Raw genomic sequence first — 24,239 nt, forward strand, 5'->3', positions numbered from 1 at the left:
TATTACTCTAATTTGATATATTTGTGATGGTTATTTAAGTTGTTTGAAGAGGTATATCAAATCTAAAGTGGGTGGTGTCACAATAAAATCGTTATTGGTACACCACTTAATGATATTACTAATAGTGTCATGCCTCTTGATATGATATTTGTAAGTAATGTATGATATAGAAATATTATTTCGATTTGCCGGAGGCATCTATAAAGAATAATCCCATTATGGCAAAGTCGACTCTTTATAATATAGTCTTGAAAGCTTGTTCTAGTTTGGGATTTAGCTTTGATTGCGCTTCCTCAGTCACTTGTATGGTATTTTGATTCTTAATAATATACTAATCTTTTTACATTATGTTCTAATACTCTTTTTATGGAATAAATTTACGTAATCTAAGATTTATTTTTAACTTGAATAAGATTTTTACTCATATGATGAATTTAATAAATAATTGAATTGGATTCTCTTGCTAAATAATTAATTAAAAGATTTAATTATTTAGTTTTAACATAAAAAATAATTTATTATATGTTGGTTCAGATCTTAATATAGTTCATCTCTTGTTTTAAATATTTAATCTTAATTATAATTTTATTCACCATAAATTTTATTTTCAAAGAGTAAAAGATTGATATGACATTTTACTTTTATATCTTTATGTTTGTAGAATCATTAGTGGCATTAACTCTTACCAACCATTTTTGTTTTATTTTTCACGCATTTATATATTCTTAAATATTTTCTTAGTTGTTGTTTAATAATTGGGTATTTTTCAATATTACACGAAAAATTAATTAAAAAATATTATTTAGTAGGAAAATAGTTCAAATAAAATATAAATATATTATCATGAGGGTATTATTTTTTCTCAATTTCAACTCTTTATGCAGTCCCTTAATATTACTTTTATTTTTTCTTGGTATTGACATTATGGAGTGATAATGTATTGCCAATACAGAGGATTCTTATGAAATTTAGTTTATTAAACTTTCACATATTTTTAATAGACAAAATTTTATTAATTTTAAAATTTTAATTATTGAAATTAGTGTAGAAGGTATTGTAGTCCAAAAAATAGGTTATTGCAGTTATGTCCTCTTCCTATGAGTTCTTCTGTTTGATAATTTAGGGCTATTTTGGTATATTAATATCGTATTTATGCTTTTATAATAATACAAGCTCTCCTTTTTCAAATGAATTTGGACAATATAATACATTCTCAAATTAAATTAGTAATAGGACATTATAATACATTTTTAAATTAAATTAGTAATAGAAATTTTTGTGAAAGTAATAGAATTACATGACTAAAGATATTTGCTTTTTTAATTTTACATGAATTAAATAGCCCGAAAGTAATTATACTAATAGGATTCCTAAAGGTAATTATGTAGGATTCCTAACGTGTAGTATTATGTCCTAAAACTAATTGGATTATAAGAATAATATATAGAATTACGGTTATGTCCTTTTATTATGAGTTATTATGCTTAATATTATAAGTTTATTTTTGTAAACCGACATTGTATTCATGCTTTTATAATAATTTTTTTATTTTGCATTGTCAATTTTAGTCTCACAAAATGAAACTTCTAAACAATTTTAATAATAATTATCAAACGATAAACATTTATGGTAAATCAATTAAAATAAGACCATTTAAATTTTTAGAAGTAGGTATCCGAACTACTCATTGAAAGCGAGCTTTAATTACTCATTATTTAAGGAAAATTTGTATTATTCGCTGCTTAAATATAGGAATTAAGTCCCAACAGGAAAAGGTTTTACTTTGAGTAGTTTCTATCCAATATTACAATTATATCCTTCATTGAATTGCTTTAAATAGGAAATATTTGAGGGATATTTTTGTCCACCAACATTATTATTCGTATTTTTATAATAATATAGATAGATTATATTTTAACAAACAAATAAATTATCATAATTACAATTAATAATTACACCAATTTCAATTATCCTATGGCTTACCGGACCCTAAATAAAGCTAATTTTGAGCTTCTTGCCAAGATATGTTTTTACCGTTCATCAAGTTACTCTATTTTCTTACCCAAGGTTTATCTTCCCGGCTAGTAGTCGGGAGTATTATCTTCGGGTTTCATGTCACAGTCAGCACTCTCCACGTAAAGTCTCCTCTCACTTGGCTACTCTACTCTTCCTTAATTCTTCTTCAAATAATACTTCCTCTTTCCTAATGTTAACGTTGTTTCTGAAATATCTACAGACAGCACTTCTTCATGATCTCCTCCACCTCCGTTTCCGCTGAATCTGACGCCACCCCCACTGTCAGTCCCTTTTATGTCCCTTTTGATTTTGAATTGGTTATAAGTTAATTAAGTTCTTGCCAATTCACCAAATAAGTCTACTTTTTGCACTCCCTTCTGCTCCGATCATCTTGTTGATAGATCTTTTTTTGTGGGGTATTTGAAATTCTCGAAAAACTATAAAATTTGTTGAAGAAAAAACATGTTTTTTTTCTTGGAAATTTTCCTTCTCCAATTGATGAGAAAACAGGGGAAAGAGTAAGGACATAGTAAAAAAAAATCATGCGTTCTTGTTTGTTGGTCTTTTATAAAGTAGTGTGCTTTACTATGTCTATTTGCTCTAATTTTACAATTGAATTTGAAAACTACTTTTTTTCTAGCTAATGATCTATTGCCCTCACCTTGTTGAGTGAAATCATGGGCTATGAATTTATTTTTGTTTTGTTTTTTTCTCTTTTGCACCCCTTTTTGTTATTTTGATGTGATCAAATAATTTGGGCTCTACCATAGGTAATTTCATGAGGTCTGAACTTTTCTTTATTCAATCAATTTTAGATGAGTACTTGTTTGTGTTTCTTTTTGGCTATATAATCAGGCAATAGATGAAACCTTTATCTTTCTAAATTGACAGATGTCCTATGGAGAACATGAAAGAGATTCTTCGCCGTCTCTGACGTACAGACTCAATCAGCTGAAAAGGCAAATTCAGGCAGACAGAGTTCTTTCAGTTAGGGTACGTGTTCTATTGCATTCTTCTATTTTCTAGACTATTGTGTATTCAAACTGTATTTCTGCTGATATCATAGCAAGAATACGAATCGGCTTGTGCGTTTCGCCGATACTTTTCATCTCTTTCTCTTTTTGTTTAATAGTGTTTGCACTCAAATGGATTTTTCTTTTCTGAAGATCTTTGTTATTTGATTCTTCTTTGATCAAAGAAATTAGTGACGAATTTCTATTTTGTAATTACCAATTGGAAAACTTTTGAGTGGAAATTTCAAAAATTTAAAGTGGAAAATTGAACGTACGCGCTGTCAGTTTGTTGATGTGTATATATACACACACATATATATGTATGCATATGTATGAGGGAAATTACATAAAGGCTGGTTCGTTGTGCTTAAAGAGGATGATCGATTCATACTCCTAGAATCGAGTCAGATAACGAATTGTTTCTGGAATTTGATGCATCAAATATATCTCAGTTAGGATGGAAAAAGGGTTGTATAGGATGGTCAAAAGATGGCTTTGGTATACAAAGGGCCTAATATTTGGTACTTGAGAAACAAAACATCAATAAAGTAACTGTACTTGAAATGAAGAACACGGAGAAGGTTATGTGACCCAATAAAAGGAAACATCAATTTTCCTTGTTCTCATTGCGCGACTGTGCTGTACTATGCCATATGAATTTCCCTTTGGAATTCCCACACCATAATTAAAAGAAAGAAGGACAAAAGATTGTCTGACCATGCTTGTTTCTGTGTAGGACAAACATGAAGAAAACAAAAGGAAGCTAGAAAATCATGTTTCTGAGCTTCTTTTATTGGCTACGTCAAGGAGGGATACTATGAATAACTCTGGGACTGGCAAAATGCTTTCTTTAAGAATAGCAAATCCCCGCTGTAAAGTTGGTGGACTTCTTCAAGGATCAGGAGACAGGGACTACGCTAATGGAGAGGAAGTTGTATCTTCAACAACTGCCAAGCTTCCCATTGTTGAGAAGATTCCACCATATACCACTTGGATCTTTTTAGACAGGTATGTGATAATCATAGTTATATCAAGTCCAATACTGTAGAAACAAGTACATAGAAGAGGACACTTAGGAAAGGAATTCTAAAAAAATAACATTTGTTTGACTCTCACATCACATCAATTGGGACAAAGGAAGTATTACTTATGTGGAACAGAAAGAGGAAGCTGGATAAAGATGATAGATTTTTTAAGGTATCAGCTACATTAGATAGCCTTTTGTATATCGTGAACCTGAAATCTACTGTTCCGCCAGTATAAGGCTTAATTAAATTTGCATCTTTTTCTTTTTTTCTTCTTTTGTCCACAACAAGCTTGAGATAGAACCCTTGACCTTTGTCATGGATTTTTTTTTCGTTTAGCATCTATTTTGGTGATAATTTACCATCAACAGATGCAGTTTCACTCTGATGACTTAAAGCAGCTCCACAATTTAATAGGTTGGAGAAAATTGGGAGGGAAACTATTTTTCAGTAGTATCATTCATCCATTGTCATGCATTGAAGCTAATCTTGTTCGTCATGCTTTTTCCATTGTTTTTTGTTGAGTTCTTTTGTTAAGGCCAATAGTTGCAGCTTTAGACTTGCCTGTGGCTATGATTATACTTTCTTCTTATTCAAAATGAGGATTTTATTTGCTCTTTGTTCTCAAGTCTTCTTCAAAAAGCACAGAAATCAAAGAATGGCTGAAGACCAATCAGTAGCTGGGAGAAGGCGGATATATTATGACCAGCATGGTAGCGAGGCGCTAATCTGCAGTGACAGCGAGGAAGATATTGCAGAACCAGAGGAAGAGAAACGTGATTTCTCCGAGGGGGAGGACAAAATTCTGTGGTGAGTTCAGATAATACAATAAGTACTATAGCTTCATAAAAAATTCGCACTTTGCCGTTTTTCATTTATTTTAGCAGATTTTTGCTTCAGTGTCAAAGAGAAAAACTGACTATAGGCTGATCTGAAGAGTTGGAATTGATGTAATTTATTTTTCTCCACCAGTGTTGTTCACTTACTGCTTAGTGCTTACATAGGGAAGGTTTGTACAAGAATTCTGCAACTGGGAGTTTATCCACGGATCCTCTTTCCCATTTTCTTTTTAATTTCAAATTTCCTCTGGCTAGAATTTGAAGAGTTATCTTGTTGCTTTTCCTAGATAATACAGATGCACAGCACAATTTTTCCTTGCATCTCTGTTCTTGTTCTGTTTCTTTGTCCATATATTTCCTTGATTTTTAGCTCTGTTAAGGAAGGGATGATCAGAGACTCATAGCTCATATGGGTAAAGAAAAATACTCCCGCTATCCCATTTTTAACAACATTATTATTATTACTATCAGGACATTTTCTACTACTAATTTCTCAGACATTTTAAAAATACTTCAATAAGAAAACATTGTGATCTGTATCTCTTTTAGTAGCTCTAAATATCTGGTTTTTATTTCAATAAAAATCAATGTTTAGATTCACACCAAAAATTAGATGCTTTGACTCTCATACTCCAATCCAATCTCTCTTTTTGGCATGGAGGAAGTATGATTTTACTGTTCTAAGTAGTTAGATTGACGGATGATTTCTCATCCTGTCCTATCCCCAGTACTGCAGTAGCCTGGTCTTATTGCCCTGCTTCTTTTCCTTGGATAGAATAGTTAATGTTTATGTAGGCTGCTGGGCACCCTCAGTTGAACTAGAAGTCCTACATTTAGCCAGCTGGAGGGAGTTGCTAGCACTCATGCTAGCTCCCCGAACAGAAAGGGTATAGCTGCAGCCTGCAGATTTCAGACAGAAAAATCCATTTTGCAGTGTTTGTCAGCTTACTCCTTTTTGGTGTCTCCAAGGGCCATCTTAAATTCAATTTTTGGGATTTGTGTAGGATGGCTTCTCAGGAGTTTGGGCTTAGCGAAGAAGTTGTGGACATCTTAACCCATTATGTTGGAGGCACCTCTTCTGAAATCCTGGTAAACTGAGTTGGTGCTGTAATTGGGTGATGAACTTGTTACATGTTTTGGTTACCATGTTTATGCGTGTTTGATGTGCTCACACCATGTAGCTGGATATTTCATGGTTATCTTGTTAGTGGCAATCTGTGAAACCATTTTGTATATAATCTTGTTTGTGTTTGTTTGTTCGTTTATTAGGAGCACTGTAATCTGCTTGTGGAAAAACATCAAAATACAGACAGCAAAAGCTTCAAAGATTCTGGGAAAAGTGGACTTGGAGGGAACATATTTCTGGACAAAAGCCTTACTGCTGCTTTAGATTCTTTTGATAACCTTTTCTGTCGCCGCTGTCTGGTATGTGATTGAAATTTGTTCTTTTTTAGCTGATACAGAAGCTAAATGTGTTTTTATTTGGTTCCCTGTACTAAAACAGGTGTTTGACTGCCGTCTGCATGGTTGTTCACAAATTTTTATTGATGCTGTAAGTATAATTGCTTGTCCAGCTTTTTCTATTGAATTTGTATATGAAAATCTGAAAGAGTCTTTCATTTGGCAGAGTGAAAAGCAGCCCTATTCATCTGATTCTGAAGATGATGGAAAACCTTGCAGCGACCAGTGTTATCTTAAGGTATTTTTAAATATTTATAAAAGCGAAGAGGTCATACTTTTTTAAGTTCGGAATACCCCTTAACGTGTCATTGACTTGGATTTTTTTAAGATAACTTTTGTTCTTGAGGTACTTCGGAATATTTATGGTTTTAGTTCCTAAACTTATTCAACTAAGCAGCTTTGCTTTTTCGATAAGTACCTCGGCATCTCTGCATTTTCGATAAGTACCCCAGCATCTCTGCTCTTACCATATAACTTTTGTATTAGCTGGTTTGCTAGCTTTTGAGCTGATTGTAGAATGCCAAGTGATTTTGCTACTTTTTTTACTCTCTGCGGAGTTAGTGCTCTTAAACATACATCTTTTATAGGCCTTTAACATCCATTTTGATTTTGATTTTTTTCCTTGCTATTACCATAATCAGTTCATTTCGTATCACTTGCCACTACTACAGACTGTCATTCTCATTTGCTACCTTGCTCTTCCCCCTTTTACCCCTATTACTTTTTCACTCACTTTCACCTTTTTATTTGGGACAAATTCATTTTGCTCTTATAGGTAAAAGGTGTGACAAACCAGATTAAATATTCAACTGCATATCCACCGCAACGGTCCGAAAAGACCACTTCAGAAGTGGGAGGTACTACTGTGGCCACTAAAAGAGCTGGAGATCGAGGTGACAATGAGATTTACACACTTTTGCTGACCGATCACTTTTGCTGATCTTTTCTTGTCTTGACTATAACATTTGAAGTTACCTGCTGATGGTTCCCCTTGTGCATGTCTCATTGTCACAACAGAGGAGCACACTGATAGCAAAATGAAGCATGGAGCATCAGATTCGATATATGCAACTTTAGAGAAGTCAGATCTAGTTCCAGATGACCAACAAGATTCGTCTTGTAAGAGAAGGAAATTATCACTCCCTACTGCTGTTATTGTGGCAGCAGAAGATGGATATGACAGCAATGAGACGTCTATTATCGCCAAAGATCATGTACCACAATCACAAGCACCAGATCAGTCTGGCAATAATAATGGTGCTTCTTTGCATAAGGCTGGGGACAATGTCAGGAATGAAGGAGAAGACACTAAAATGGAAACTGTGAAGCAAGCATCCTACTCGAAAAATATACCTGAATGGAGACCCCTAGAGAAAGAACTGTACTCGAAGGGGATAGAGATTTTTGGGAGAAACAGGTATGTCATTTTAGTTAATTTTGGTTTTTTCTCAATAAAAGAATTACAATTATTTTACATTAGAATAGGATGATGTCATCAGTAGCAAGAAATTCATGTCCAAGTGAATTACACTAGGATTTTGCTTTCCATGTCAATATCATCTGGTAAGGTAGTTGTTTCTTGTTGACCACAGACTGAAGAGTGAGAGGTTAGATGGTAAAAACAAAAGGAGTCTTTCTGAGTCTTCACATGTCACTTGGTAAATTTGGGAGTACTCAGGTCAGTAGTAACATATCCTTAAAACTTTACAACCCCATGCAATCTATTTCCTCCACATGCAAAGGATATGTCAGACACAAAATAAAAACTGTCTGCCCATCTCTTCTGGCTACAGACACTAGTGTTGCAAGCCGGCATCTGGGAAATTTGTCTTAAGATCCAAAGCTCCACATTCGTTGTGCTCAATAAAAGGATTTCCATGTGTGTAGGCGTTGCTCTTGTTTTTGTGTCTCCCACCCATTTCAAGCAATCCTTTCCTGGGGCTTCCAAATAACAAATCCTCATTTTTCTTCACATTTTATAGTTGCTTGTAATAATTTCCAATGGAGGCCTTTCATATAGTTCTACAGGCAACACATATCATGTTCCAAGTGACTACTCTTGTACCATCCCTGGCACCATTTTTGGGAGCCACCATTATGGTGCTGATTAAGCTTTGGGATTCAAAAGCGCACGTCCTTGTGAGAAACCATGGGCAATTGAGGATAGGTGAAAGTTCAGGGGAAAAAAATGAGTTGGTCAGTGGGCTAGGTACAGGAAATGGCTTTAGCTGTACTACATTTTCTGGGAACATCATGCTATGTTGAATTATATTTTACATAAGTACTATTGATATCTTTCTGGGACCCCGCGCATAGCGGGAGCTTAGTGCACCGGGCTGCCCTTTTTTTACTGTTGATATCTCTCGGGCAATAAACAATTTGAAGGTGACCAAGTGATTAGATGGTTTTTGAAGTCTTTTCACTTGTATTATTGTGAGAAATGAGGCAGAGTTGAACTCGAGGAGATTTATTTAGCTGTCACTTTAATTATGATATTCCATTCTATAAAGACCATATGTTAGCTAGTCAAAGTTGTTGTCGATTCTTTCTATGCCAAGATTAGTTGCTGAAATTTCCTCAGTATCAATAAGTCAGTCAATCAGAAAAGTGGAAGTAGGGGACATCATCTTTTTGATAGGCTTTCAGACATCTTTTCAAAAGAGTACTTTTTTGCCATGTTACGAGAAAAGGAAGCACCTACACCATGTTTTAGCACATTAGTCCCTCTATGTTGAGAAATCTGCCATACTTTTTATGCAAACCATATTCTAGCCCCCCCCCCCCCCTCTTCCTTCCTCTCCTCCCCCGCCATGCTTGTTGAGTAACATGGAGTGGATTACGTGTTGGTAACAGATTCTTTTTGGTCAAGTGATATACTCGAATACTCAAATCATATGGTCATGTCAACATGCCAGCTCTAATAATATTTCATGCATTGCAGTTGCCTCATTGCTAGGAACTTACTTCCTGGCTTGAAATCTTGTTTGGAGGTATCCTCTTACATGGATGACGGAGCACCAGCGCGACATGGAGGCTCTGCTAGCTTGTTTTCAGAGGATAATGGGAAAACCGACATGGATTACATGGTTTGTGCTCTTTTCGTCGTGCCTAACTATTTTCTTGATGCTTTGGTCCAAAGATGGTAATACATGAATTTTCATATTCCTTAGACTTGAAAAGACTCAGAAGTTCTTGTGGTACACAGGTTTGGAGACACAGCATTTCTCTATTTAATAATTGGGTGTTTGGGACTGTGTGTGTGTATTCTTAAGAACACTCTGTGTGCTGATATTTTCCAATCCAAGGAGAAGTGGATATTGTTAACTGGATTGTTAGTCTTTTCTTTAAATCCTAAAATGGAAAAAGTTTTCCCTACAACATGATGAATTTAAATCCAAGGATAATTTTAAAAAGTTAATCCAATTGCAAAACCATATATTACGTTGCTTTGAAGTCCATATCCATATTTTAGTGCGATAAATATAATACAGCCACTCTTTAATCACACTTCATAATCTACTTAATTATTTATATTATCTAAAAAACTAATTCATGTACTGTAGTATAGTCTAGCACTGTATCATCTTAGCAACAAGAAGACAGGAGTACAACAAGTATAATCTACTTATTTTTGTTCAAATATATTTAGAGGTAAAGTACTTGACCAGAGGACAGACTTGTAATTCCAGTCAATAATTTGGACAAAGTAGTCTGAACAGACTGTTCCAGGCTATCGGCCTTGTAATGAGGGGGAAAAAAGGTGGCATGGATCTTTTGGTGTTTATCAAACCTTGTCGACTGTTATAAACATCTGCAGCAGCAGGCAGTTCTACTTTCTAACATTCTGTACTCTCTTTTAATATTTTATAAGAATGGGGTAGCTGCTGTAAAAAAAAATGGCATTTCTCTAGCCAGAGTAAGATATTTTCATGTGCAGAAGGAAGTATCATTACTTCTAGTTCATTTTTGAAGCACAGAATGATGCACAAGTTCATTTATGAAGTTGAGAAACTAGGATTTTCTTCTTTGAAAATTGATGCATATATGAGAATATTATTTCTCTTGAATTTCTCATGCTATAAATGAGAACATACTTCTGTATAGGGGTGCTGCTGGAATTGAAACGGCTCAAGCAGCTTATTTTACTTTTGTTAGCATTCAACCCTCCTAAGTTGAGTTTGAGTCACTTCCTTCATGGTATATATCCACCTAATTTGATGTATTTGGATATTCAGGAGCCAGATATGCCAACAAAATCACGTTTTCTTCGTAGAAGAGGAAGAACACGGAAGCTCAAATATTCCTCAAAGTCTGCTGGGCATCCCTCAATGTGGAGACGAATTGCAGATGGAAAGAATCAATCCTGTATACAATATAATCCATGTGGATGCCATCCTGTTTGTGGAAAGAATTGTCCTTGTTTACAGAATGGTACTTGCTGCGAAAAGTACTGTGGGTATGTTAAGCTTTTGAATTTATCAAACAAGGATTTTGACTTTGACCTGTTAAGTCAGATGCTTCTCTAGTCTACCTCTTTTTCTCTTTTTTTTCTTTCTTTCTTTTAATTAACTTTATACCCTCCTGTAAAACTTGCGCTCTTGCATCCTCCCCTCTTGGATGCATGGTGGTTCTGCTTGATGTTACTAATGAATAATTCATGCTGCTACAGTTGAAAGTGGGTGCAGTGCATCAATTTTTTGTCGCATCTATTCTAAGTTGAACTTCAGTGAAGTTGGATAGGACTTGATAAACTAGAACAGTTATGTCCTCAATTGTATTATTTGTTGTGTGGAAGACTGCAGCTTGATATCCTTGACTTCGTTCGTTATTGGAACAGTCTTTTAACTTAATGCTTGCTCAGTGTTTGTTCACTTTACAATATTATTTCAGGAACTTATTATCTCTCATATCTCTTCTTCCATTTCAGTTGCTCAAAAAGCTGTAAAAATCGTTTCCGTGGATGCCACTGTGCGAAGAGTCAATGCAGAAGCAGACAATGTCCATGTTTTGCTGCTGGACGTGAATGTGATCCAGATGTTTGCCGCAATTGTTGGGTTAGGTAATAATAATGGGCTTAACACACGTCATTATAGATACCTTTAGTGGCTCATCATAAAAGCTGATGATTTACACTAATCAGTTTGATATTGCGATGGATAATCAAGATTTTGGAAATTGTAGATGAAAGTAGATAAAACACTACTCAAACCTATACGTGTAAGTAGATAAAACCTCGAACCTATTCATTGTGGTTTTAGTTTCCGGAAGTGTCTCTAGTACATGGTGATACTTCTACTAGCAAAACCTTTTTGACAACTCCCTTGGTTGAATTTTTTTAATATTTACTATCACGAACATTGACGTCTAGGAATTGTTGTGACACCACCAGTGATCAATTCATCCAAAACTAGGTTCTCTTGTGAATTATTTGACCGATCACCTTATGAAAAACTTTATGGATGTTTCATCTTTATGGCCTGTTATGCTAAGGGGCCAAGAACTATAATTCCTCCAATCTCTTGAGCATCTTTAATAGACTTTCTTTTTTCGTGTTGTGAAGTTTTAGGCTATTTGTAGTTAGAGAAGCATCACAAGGCTGAAGTGCTTGTTTTCATGTTGGTTCCAAATAGTTATGTAGTTGAAAGCTAAACTGTAGCCTCTGAATTCACTCATGTATTTCTTCGTGAAATATTGGTACGCACTTTGCAGCTGTGGTGATGGGTCATTGGGTGAACCTCCTCGACGAGGAGAAGGTCAATGTGGTAACATGAGGCTCCTCCTAAGGCAGCAGCAAAGGGTCAGGCCATTTTAGGGATTTCAGTCACTTCTATTATGAAACTTTGTTTTTCATTTTCTCCTTTTCTCAATCTGTCTTGCCTCATTCCAACAGATTCTGCTTTCAAAATCTGAAATTGCTGGATGGGGAGCCTTTCTGAAGGTAGCCGAAATCCTGTGTGATACACTTGCATTATAAGCTACTATTATAAAGTGTTAATAAACTAATTTGTATAGTCTTTTTTTCTTTTCGTACCTAGAATCCTGTTAACAAAAATGATTACCTCGGAGAATATACTGGTGAATTAATTTCTCATCGAGAAGCAGATAGACGGGGGAAAATATATGATCGTGCAAATTCGTCATTCCTTTTCGACTTGAACGATCAGGTGAGCTCTGCTAATTCTTTGAGAGAATCTGGTATTCCCTTATATTGCGAAATCTGAATCGGGGTAGCAATATGAAAGCGGACGAGCTAACTAATACATAAGTATATAGAGCTGAGAGTAAGTTTCTGCTGGGATTTTTAAAAGATGGGGCAACAAAAAGATTTAAAGTATTGATTGAAAATGTGTCATCTTTTTTATTAAACATAGAGGGCTTTAAATAGCCAACTTGAGAACATAATCTGCAGAAAAAATCTGCATAAGAAAGAATTTTAAAAACCCAAAATATCTCAACAAACCTAAAAAAGACTAACAAAAATTTAAATTCAAAAAAGTAAATTTATCCTAAAACTAAGCCCACTTATGCTAAAAAAATGCAACAGTAACTGAATCAAATCATCTACACTCTCCTTTGCTTCAGTTGCTCTAAAACTATTTGTGCTTGAGGATAGTGTTGAGCATCTTTGAACTTACACACTTTTGTAACATGACCTGTTTGTTTGCAAATACCACATATTGCATCATGCCTCCTCCAACAAAATTTTTCTAGGTGTGTTTCTTTTTGCAATATTTGCAAAGAGGATAATTGACCTTTTTTTATTTTTTTTTATTTTGTGCATAAAAAGCAACTTGAGTAACCATTTCTTGTCTAAATGCTCTTCTTTTTTCTTGTGCTTGAAGAGCACTTATTAATTCTGTAACAGAGATGGCAGAGAGATCTTTAGACTCCTCTAGAGAAGAAATTTTGGACTCAAATCTCTCTAGAACCGTCACAAGAATTTTTTCAACTATTCTATTATCTTTGAAATCCTTGCCAAGCAACCTGATTCTATTAACAATAGAAGAAATCCTATCAGAATACCTAGTGATAATCTCGTCTTCTTGCATTCTAAGAGATTCGAAATCCTTTTTAAATTTAAAATCTGCATTTGTCTGACTCGATCACTTCCTTGGTACTCCTTTTTAAGTTATTCCCAAGCTTCTTTTGCTATCTCACATTCAATGATTTTAGAAAAGATTGAATCTACAATTGAATTTTGAATCACAGTTTTAGCTTTATATTTTTTGGTTCTCTTCTGAATGGTTTTTAATTTGGGCAAGTGTAGGATTTGCAGGGAGTGGTTGTAATGGTCTATCTTCCATTACAACTTCCTATAAATCATAGGCTTCAAGATATGATTTCATTTTCACTAACCAAATCTGATAGTTTTCACTAGTGAAAGTTTGTGGGTCATTCAAAGAAAGACTGCTGCTTGCCATGTTTGAAAATTGGTTTTAAAAACTGATATTAGTTAAAAATGATTTGAAAATGGTTCTTTGGAAGAACTCACAGATCCCGTAAGACTAATGACGCTCTTGATACCGCTGTTGGGTTTTTTAAAAGATGGGGCAGCAAAAAGATTCAAAGTATTGATTGAAAATGTCTTATCTTTTTTATTAAACATAGAGGGCTTTAAATAGGCAACTTGAGAACATAATCTGCAGAAAAATCTGCGTAAGAAGAATTTAAAAAACCCAAAATATCTCAACAAACCTAAAAAATCTAACAAAAATTTAAATTCAAAAAAAGTAGATTTATCCTAAAACTAAGCTAATTTATTATGCTAAAAAATGCAACAGTAATTGAAGCAAATCATCAACAGTTTATCCTAAAAAGCCCTAGCAGGTATATGCTCTTATTTCCACAGTCTAGAAATTCTGGTTCTAAGTTGTTGTTACTCATTTTCAGTCATGAATTTGGTGCATTACAATTTTCAATTGCAAAATATCCAATTACTAACCTGTCATTTCCTCTGGATTTACTTGTCATTCAAGTATTTTGGACTCTTCTACTTGTATGCCTGGTTTAATCAATCAGGAAACGATCAAAGACAAAAATATATGGCAACTAACTAATAAACATTCCTTTTGAGTGAACCCTGGGCTGGAGCTCAAAAACTAGACAAGTCCTTTCAACAAATTAAGTCTCCATTATTGTACTGTTTTTGGAGTGTTCTCCTTCTTGTAATCTAGAAGTCCTATTGACGTTTCGGAGAAAAGCAGGTTATAACATCTTAAGCTAACTTGTTCAATTTTTGAGCTTTACTAAACAGTCATCTCCTGCTCTCCTATCTTTATTGCAGTATGTCCTTGATGCCTATCGGAAGGGAGACAAGCTAAAATTCGCCAATCACTCATCAAACCCAAACTGTTATGCAAAGGTACATATATTCCTAGTGTATTAGAGCTCAATAAAATACTTGACTTTGCTGATTTTGATACCTTTTTAGGTAATGCTGGTTGCTGGTGATCATCGAGTTGGCATATTTGCGAAGGAACGTATTGAAGCTAGTGATGAGCTTTTCTATGATTATCGTTATGGTCCTGATCAAGCACCAATATGGGCTAGGAAACCTGAGGGCACAAAGAGAGATGATTCACCAGCGCCTCAAGGTCGAGCAAAGAAACACCAATCTCATTGAGACAGTGCTTTGACCATAGACGATTGTAACAGTTTTTCTTTATTTCTTTTTCTTTTTCTGGGGGTTTCCGTTATATTAATTCTTATGCTAATAAGACATATACAAGTGGAGAAAGGCTCCAGCTATGAATAAGTGGAAAATATAGAAAGAAACATGTAATATATATAGTCACAGGAACAGGTAAAATAAATTGTTTGGGTTGGGCACTTCTATGTGTCGTGTAATAACATAGGTTATGTGGTTAATTTAGTTTCTTTCTTTTTTGTGGAACTATTCAGAACCAATCTTGTTCAGAAACCCTCTTATAATTAGTTCGGGTGGTCAAAGCTCAAGACAAGACTAAATGAAGTTAGGGGTTTGGCATCTACCCCTACCTTGCTTATATATTAATAACCAAAATTGAAATGCATGAAGTAGCGAATATAGTACCTTTCTAAAGAAGGAAACTCTCTGTTACAGGGATGATTAGGAAAGGGAAACTAGAAAACAGGGACATGTCAACTAACCGTGCCTATGTTTTTACGATGATTCACCTTAAGCAGCCTCTCTTAGGGAAGAAGACCTTTCTTTCCGAGCCATTAATAACTGCCGGCTTTCAACGGGTCCGGCTATCCTTTCACCGGTCATTTTGTGCCTATGTAGGAGAGGGAGAGAAACAAAACAAAATATAAAGGGAAAAGATCACTTTTTAGTCCGCGGTCAAAACTATTTATATCCCATAGCCGCAAAAGTGTATAAACTTTGTATATTTTTTATATATAACATACAGAAATGTATATATATATATACAAAAAATATATATTTTCCGGCTATTATTTTGAGAGCGGTTATACAAGTGTCCTTTTTTCAAAGATAAACCCGAACTTCACAGTTATATGCAACCTGGCAAACAGGTTGAACAAATGAAAGAATTTACAAATTTGAGAAGGAAATTTCAGTTAGTCAAACTCTTTCTTCTTTTACTTTCTAAATGCGTATACAATATTTCGTTCCACGTATCTGGAACCCCAGGAAGACACCAATGGCTACAATCTTGAACACGCGAACAGCTACCCGGTTTTCTTCCATATATAGAGGGATGAGCATCAACCCTATAATCTGACAAACCAGTTATATTCAAAAAGGTAACTGGAGTCTTCATCTTCCCTATGATTTGTTCCACTAACATGTTCTTCTCTGGGTATTCGCCATTGTAAGTCTCAGGAAGAGGTTGAGAAGCTTCTCTGCAATGTCCACCAGTGTTCCACTGACCCCCGCTATCAAATTTAAGAAGAGGATGATTAGCAATACAAGATGTGAAGCCAATATTTAGTTCAAAGCAAATTAAGGCATACCTGAAATGAGAAGGAGCAGAGCTTCGGAAGAAAACTTGTGTTTTGGTTGGATTGACATGTCTATCTACCCATGATGCCCAAGTCGTGAGGGCCTTTTCGAAAGCTGTTGAAACATCAAGACGGGGATGAACTTGATTCCTCTCCTGGTAGTAATTTTTCCTGTTGTGACACTACCGGTTAGAAACGAGGATTTAGAAGAATACAACACAGCATCCATCATATACAAAAGAATAACAAGTAACTTGTTTTCTAGCTTAATAGCAAAAATTGAAAGGATTGACCAAGAAACAATCTAGCTCATTAACTGGTATTGCTAAGTTCGTTCTGTATTCTATCACATTATAATTACATTTTACATCGATATTAGCTTATCCAATTAAACAATAACAACAACTACACTTCGATCCCAGACTAGTTCGACTCAGCTATATAAATCCCCAGTGACTATCTCGCACCTTTTAAGCTCATCTCAATAGACTTCTCCAATTAACCACCAGTAATAACCTGCTAGTTAGTCCCAATCCCAAAGAAGTTGGACTCGGCTATATGAATTCTCACTCACTATCTCGCTCCTTTTAACCTCATCTCCATCCAATACAGGCTTTCTCCAATTAACCATCAGTAATAACCTGCTAGTTAGTCCCAATTCCAAACAAGTTGGACTTGGCTTATCCAATTAACCATTGGTAATAACCTGTTAGTTAGTCTCAAAGTGCAGTAGTCTAAAACAGATCTTTATATAGACTATTAAACTAAGAACTTCAACAAGAACTCCTTAAAGAACAGATTCTCATCCTACTATAAGTATCTCTAAGATGTTAAACTGGAAGTAACTTTAAATTAGTCCCCAGGAATATAGTTTCCGAAAGGCTTACCCTGCTTTAGTTTTATGGTGACTCCACCAATGAGCAGTATTAAACACCAGAACATCAGCCCCTCTCCATCTTGATGAACTTTTATCAATCGTATCAATTCGCAGGGTTTGCACCCGCCTGCTGCCTATTCTTGCCTTGCCCTCATGAACCAAAAAATGAGTTACATAGTACTCAACAGTACATTGGTAGTCCTGCAAAATTGACACCAAAAATTTCAAGCTGGCAAAAAAAAAAGAAATTCTGCATATTAAAGCTATCCATAAGTAAAAATAGAAAAAATTAAAAAGAAGTTTGGACTGATTACCACAAATTTGAAACAATAATTCCCCTTCTCTTTGGTTATTCTCCGACCACGAGTCTCATAAACCTTTCTTGGATCTTTGACTGCTCCCATTAATAAACACAACATTGACTCCCATTGGTTTCTGTTAATGGAATCACCAACAAAAACTAACCTTTTGCCTCTAATTAGTTCCAGCATTTGGGTAGAATTGAACCTATAGAACAAAAGTTACAAGCTAAGAATTACTTATTTGTCAAGCTTTCTTATTACACATTACTAGCCAAGTCTACATCTTGACCAGACAATGAAAGCGTACAATTTCAGCAACGGATAAGGGAAAGGGACAAAAGAGTAAAGTTGTTATTGTTTTACCTACCTTAGAATGTCACAATCTTGAGGTTGCCACCTCCATTTCATATAATGCTTATCCAATCTTCCATTAGATTCACAACTAAAACCTTCATCAATGTAGGGACATGAGGCATTTGTGTACAAAGGGTAGCTCTCATCAAATACCCACTTCCCTTTTGTGATGTCACATACTTTCTTATTATTCACCACCTTAAGCACAATATCACTAGAAGCTTCTCTTTCTAGTTTCTTGAATATAGGAAAAGAGACATTTTGCTGTTGCTTTGCACTATCGATTTGAAGAACCTCGGAAACAGTTTCAGATTTCGTCGAGCGGTTACCAAAAAAGGTTGAATTTTTCACAGTAGAGTTACTATTTATGACATATGCCACTGATTTAGGCTCACTTTCCTTTTCCAAAATTCCTTCAGGTGCTGAAATGTTAGAAATTTGGGACTCATTTTCAACTCTACTGAAATGTGTGCCCACCAAAATTGAGTTCTCGATTTGGGTTGCTGAGTAATTTCTGTGAAAAGAACTCAAAGTTTGAATCTTGAAGTTTGGTTTGAGATCCAAAGGGACTGAAGAAGTAGTAGTGTTGAAGTGAAGATGGGGGTCTTGACGAGTAGATAGTGGAAGGTTGAGGACCCAAATGGAAAAGAAGATGAGAATTATTAAAGAAAAGGAGACGGTGAAAGAGAAAAGCCATAGCCTTGTGGGCTTGATAGAGAAACTCCTCTGCTTCTCCATAAGATTTCTCTAAGAGACACTGTGTGTGTGTGTGTTTGGTGTAAGGGCTTTCTTCTAAAACACTATAGAAGTCGAGAAGAGTGGTTAAGATATGGTAATGCACATAGAGAAGCACATGCTGACATGCAAAGGCGTTTTGGGAATAATTATTAATAATAATATACAACAGCTAATGAAGATAAGAAATGTATAGTAAGTATGCTGTACAAAATGATAAATTATTGACAAGAGAGAGTAGTTGTAATCAAACGTATGCTCAGATTCTGGCGGAGTAGTTATCAATCGTAATCTATATGTATATTATATTAAAAGAAGAGTAGTGAAGCATGTGATTAAGTCAAGTGGCAAGCTAAAATGAAGTCACTTGGCAATTTTAAGATAACATTAATTATTAAAAATTATAAATAAAAATATAATTAATGAAAGTAGTTTAATGAATTTTATACATAATCTAAATAGATCTTAGACAAATCTAATCTATACATGTATATTTGTATCTATATGTATATCTATATTTATATCTATATATTGATCCACTCATAGCTTTTTTTCTATATTAGCTAGAAATATGGAAGTGAAAAATTAATTAAACATTAAAAAACTATAATAGAAAAAAATAAAAAATACAGAAATACGTAAATTGAGATAATCTATGACTATTTATATTTTGGAGTATGTTAAAATATAAAATAAAATTAAAATTTATTTATGATATTAAAAATTTATTGAGTATAAAAATTAAATAAAGTCAAGCAGCAAAATAAGATCTTACTCAATCTATCTATATTATATTAAAAGGAGAGTAATGAAGCATGAAGTTAAGCCAAGTGGCGTATTGAGAAAAAGCCACTTGGCACTTTTATGAAATCTATTTGTTGGATTCTATTTGTATAACATTGAAAAAAAATTATTCGATATTCTTTTGTATCTAATTATTAATTGGATAAAAAATCTGTTGGGAAAGAAAGATGAAATCGAGCTATCCATGAACATGTATTACCATATCTAGATTATATTATATATAAGTTCATGGTTTCCGTCAAAAAATTATTATTTGATGTTCTTTTGTATCTAATTAATAATTAATTTTTTTGGTGGGAATGAAATATGAAATAGAGTTGTCCGTGAATATATATAACCATATTTGGAGTAATATTACATATGACAAATATTCTGTTGAAATATGAAATTAATAATTTGAGTTAATGTGGGTAAGAGAAAAATGTATGAAATACTCTGCTGACATAAAAATGGAAAGAAAAAATTATTTCCAAAAACGTGTTATGGACCAAAGTCCAAAAATAAGTAAAAGAAAAAGATTATTGTGACATGACAATATATGATTACTCACACTTGCCATACAAAATTACAGGATCATCGATTTCTAATACTATTAAGGATTTCTTTTATGGTAGGTATCCTTTTTCGAGAAAGAATCAATTATAATTTTATTTTGGATCTTACACATTAATTTTAAGTTGAAATAATAAATCTATATTTAGTACAAGCTTTGTATCTAACCTTATTTGCAAACAATATATATTAATATAGGTATCATATACATTACTATAAGTATCTTTAATTAAATTTTGTGTATAATTCAAATATGGTGCGTATTCTTTTTCAAGAAAGAATTAATTAAATAAATATTTTGTCTTACGTCTATATTATGCTAAAAATAGACTGAAAAATTTAAGAAAGAATTAATTAAACTAAAATGTTCTCTTTTTAATGACCAAAGTAGAATCTTTTGGTCGTACACACAAAAAAAAAGACACAATTTTCATTAAGCAGACCAATATACTATAATTATAGGTATCTTTAATTAAATTTTGTGTATAATTCAGTTATGGTAGGTATCCTTTTTTTTAGAAAGAATCAATTAAAATTTCGTTTTGTATCTTACACATTAATTTTAAGTTGAAATAATAATTCTATATTTAGTACAAGCTTTGTATCTGACCTTATTTACGAACAATATACATTATTATAGATATTTTTAATTAAATTTTGTGTATAATTCAGTTATTGTAGGTATTCTTTTTTAAGAGAGAAATAATTAAATAAACATTTTGTATCTTACATCTATATTATATTAAAGGAAATAATATTGAAAAATGAACAAGAGGACAAAGGAAAAAGACAAGAAAAATTAAGGCTTGGTGGTTAACAAATTTTAATTAACCATAAAAAAAATGTTGAAAATTAAAATAAGCCAAAAGCTAAAAAATGAAGATCCATATCATTTTTTGCGCACTCACTCATACAAATTAATTTACACATACCTTTTTAAAAATTAAGATTTCATATACTTAAAAATTGATTTACTAGATTGTCTTTCCTTAGGAATCTTTATTTAAACAACTTTTGCTTATGTTTGGCTTCTCTACATTACTTAGAGTTTAGCTTCCACACAAACTTCTGCAAAGTATAGCTCCAAACTATAACTATATGAGCGAAATATTAATGTCCAAAATGAGTTGGAATTTAAAGGGCCGTGTTGTTAGATTATGACACATTCCAGATCGCGAGAAACTAGAAAATTCTAATTTAATTGAATTAATTATTCAAGATGAAAAGGTACATACTCTTTTACATGTTATTTTTTTCGAGTTGTGATGTATTTTCTTCAACTTATGCGCCTTACTAACTTAAATTTCTTTTCAAATTTTTTATTTTAGGGAGATCGAATTCATGCAATTATTGGGATTTTCGTACTTTCAATACAAGCATTAGGAAATGTAAGGTGTCTTACGCATAATTAGGTTTTCAATTTTCCAAAATGTTAGTGACAGGGGTTTACCAGAAATTCTTGAGTTTTTACTCATATTTTTTTGTAGTGATAAACCTCAATACTGAGGACAACTTCTGAAAAATGCACTGCAATATGTAATGAGCATTTGCTACAAAAATGTTCCCTTAGGCACGTGCTACATATCAAGCAAATTGTATAGCATCATTATTTTTTGTAGAACATTCATATCAAACAAATTGTATAATATCATTATTTTTTATGGAACATTTATTAGGAGATGGAATGAAAGTTTTACTGGAGTCTTAAAATGTTTTTAATGTTTGGTTGTAAAGATGGTATTAACACTAACATATTAAACTTTATGGTGTAGATCGTTCTTTTTAATTATCCGCGTATCGTGCGGGTACTAATACTAGTTATATTAAAAGGAGAGTAGTGAAGCATGTGGTTAAGCCAAGTGGCAAGCTAAAAAGAAGCCACTTAGCAATTTTAAGGCAACATTAAAAATTTGAATTATAAATGGAAACATAATTAATGGAAGTAGTTTAATGAATCTTATACTTAATCTAAATAGATCTTAGACAAATTTAATCTATATATCTACATTTAAATTTATGTTTATAAGTATATTTATATCTATATTGATTCACCCATAAATTTTTTTTTATATTTAGCTAGAGATATGGAGGTAAAAATTAATTAAAAATTCTAATCGGAAAAAATAAAAAATTAAAAAGACGTAATTGAGATAACCTATGACTATTTATACATTGGAGTGAGTTAAAATATAAAATAAAATTAAAGTTTACTTAAATTATTAAAGATATATTGAGTTTAAAAATTAAATAAATTCAAGCAGCAAAATAAGATCTTACATAAAGTATATAAATTATTTATAAAGTAATAAAAACTTAAATAATCAGTAAAAATATTTTAAAAATAAGAATAATAAAGCCATTTTAATATTGATAAATCGGGTAGACGAATATTTTATACGTAAATATTACTACAACATTCAGATATAATGTGTTCAAACAATTAAGAAAATATATTTTTTTATTAATATTTGAATTGAGTGCAGTAAGTTTAAGTTTGAAAGTATAACATAATTTTTTGAAAATGTAGTCAAATATAGAAAATAGAATAATAAAACTTATTTGAATTTGAGAAAGTTTTTTAATTTTTATCTATATTATATTAGAATGAATGTGGTAGAAATAGATATTAAATTCAAACAAGCTAATAAAAATCCACATGACAATGTAATAATATTAGGTATTGAATAATATAATATCAAAAATAAATAATAAATAGAGAAAAAATAAAAATTCAGATTTTTTATCATAGAGAAGAAGGGTAAAACTTATTTAAATTTGAGATGAGAATTTTTTTTATATTATGATAAGAAAATTCATAATATGGATAAGTCCATGTAACTCAAGTCTAATAGATAAAATCAACACCTAAAAATATTGAATAATAGAAATAAATTAGAGATAATATGAGATATTTATAAATCATAAGTTTAGAAAATAAAATAAATTAAATATACAATGCTTAAATTCTTATTAAAATTTAAATAATTTAAAAATTTCGAGCAATATTTTTAAAACAAAATAAATATTTATTTTATGATTAGAAAATTATATATCTATCTATATTATATTAAAGAATAATAGTTTATAATGATATTAAAAAAAGTTACAAGTTAATGAAAAGCCACATAAAACGTATTAAGACTATATATTAGATTAAAAATTAGCAAAATTATTAAAAATTACTATTAGAAAAGAAAGGGAAAGGCTATTTGAATTTGAAATTTGAAATTTGTTAAAACTACGATTAGAATGTCCAAACTATGGATAATATCACGAAATTGAAGTCTTATTTATGAAAAAAATATTAAAATAGAAAATAAATTTCTAATATAGGTAATTTTACTAATAAAAATTAAAGATTAAATTTGTATTAAATCTAAAAAAGAAAGAAAATTTACGTAAGAAATAAAATGATAATGAAAATATTACTACAACATTAACATATAATGTGTTCAAACAACAAAGAAAATATTTTTCTATAATTAATATCTGAATTGAGTGCAGTTAGTTTAAGTTTGAATATATAGCATAATATTTTGAAAATGCAATCCAATTTAGAAAATAGAACGATAAGAATTATTTGAATTTGAGATGAGATTTTTTTTTATTTCATAAGTTTTTATTTTTAAAAATATTACGTAAAGAAATAAAATGACAATAAACATATTAATACATATATATAATATGTTCAAACAATTAAGAAATTATTTTTCTATGATTAAAATAAATTTTAAAAATATAAATAACTTTATAATATAGGTAATTTTACTAATGAAAATTAAAAATTAAATTTGTATCTTAAAGCTAAAAAAAAAGAAAATTTAACTGCATCTAATACAAAAATAATTATAAGAGAACTCAATATATTTGTAACATAATCATCAAATATATGTATTAATATTTTAGACTAATTCAATTTTACAATTTAAAATAAAATATGATATTATTCTGGTTAAAAGTAAAATATTAATATAAAAATAATTAAAATTTATAGTAGGGAAGAAAATGTATTAAAAAATAGAGATAGTGTGAGGATACTTATACATTAAATTAATTTAAAAATAAATAAATTAAAAAATTAAATTATATTTAAAAATATTACAATAAATTTAAATGATTAAAAAAAATTTGAATGCATAAAAATATACCAAATTTCAAGAATAAAACATTTATATTTATTAAAGACTATTAAAAGAATAATAAGCAAAATATTAACTAAGATAATAAAAAATTATCATAGAGATAATATGAGATATTTATAAATCATAAGTTTAGAAATAAAATAAAATAAATATACAATGCTTAAAATCTTATTA

The 24,239-nt window shown here is 31.9% G+C and overlaps 2 protein-coding genes across 3 annotated transcripts; one reads left to right on the forward strand and one right to left on the reverse strand.

Annotated features, from left to right (window-relative positions):
* The first annotated feature begins 2,052 nt into the window (after positions 1-2,052).
* Positions 2,053-15,253, forward strand: LOC107801572 (histone-lysine N-methyltransferase EZA1). 2 transcript variants are annotated; one of them, XM_016624918.2, is made up of 19 exons: positions 2,053-2,135; positions 2,237-2,297; positions 2,908-3,009; positions 3,766-4,037; positions 4,703-4,864; positions 5,898-5,982; positions 6,163-6,318; positions 6,398-6,445; positions 6,521-6,592; positions 7,130-7,247; positions 7,372-7,771; positions 9,296-9,440; positions 10,590-10,810; positions 11,282-11,413; positions 12,064-12,151; positions 12,245-12,292; positions 12,390-12,518; positions 14,639-14,716; positions 14,786-15,253. In XM_016624918.2, exons 1-19 carry the CDS (start codon positions 2,113-2,115, stop codon positions 14,975-14,977), a joined length of 2,532 nt encoding a protein of 843 aa, XP_016480404.2. In that variant the 5' UTR covers positions 2,053-2,112; the 3' UTR covers positions 14,978-15,253. The 2 variants fall into 2 exon arrangements, with proteins under 2 accessions (XP_016480404.2, XP_016480406.2); XM_016624920.2 differs by lacking the exon at positions 2,053-2,135 and having other exon boundaries at positions 2,174-2,297; positions 4,684-4,864.
* A 512-nt stretch (positions 15,254-15,765) lies between these two features.
* On the reverse strand, positions 15,766-18,690 carry LOC107801571 (protein trichome birefringence-like 6). The gene is made up of 5 exons (XM_016624917.2): positions 17,846-18,690; positions 17,491-17,683; positions 17,187-17,377; positions 16,312-16,470; positions 15,766-16,233 (listed from the first exon to the last, which is right to left on the reverse strand). Exons 1-5 carry the CDS (start codon positions 18,568-18,570, stop codon positions 15,912-15,914), a joined length of 1,590 nt encoding a protein of 529 aa, XP_016480403.1. The 5' UTR covers positions 18,571-18,690; the 3' UTR covers positions 15,766-15,911.
* Positions 18,691-24,239: the final 5,549 nt, after the last annotated feature.

This window comes from Nicotiana tabacum, chromosome 22, assembly GCF_000715075.1.
Source record: "Nicotiana tabacum cultivar K326 chromosome 22, ASM71507v2, whole genome shotgun sequence".
Lineage (NCBI taxonomy): Eukaryota > Viridiplantae > Streptophyta > Magnoliopsida > Solanales > Solanaceae > Nicotiana > Nicotiana tabacum.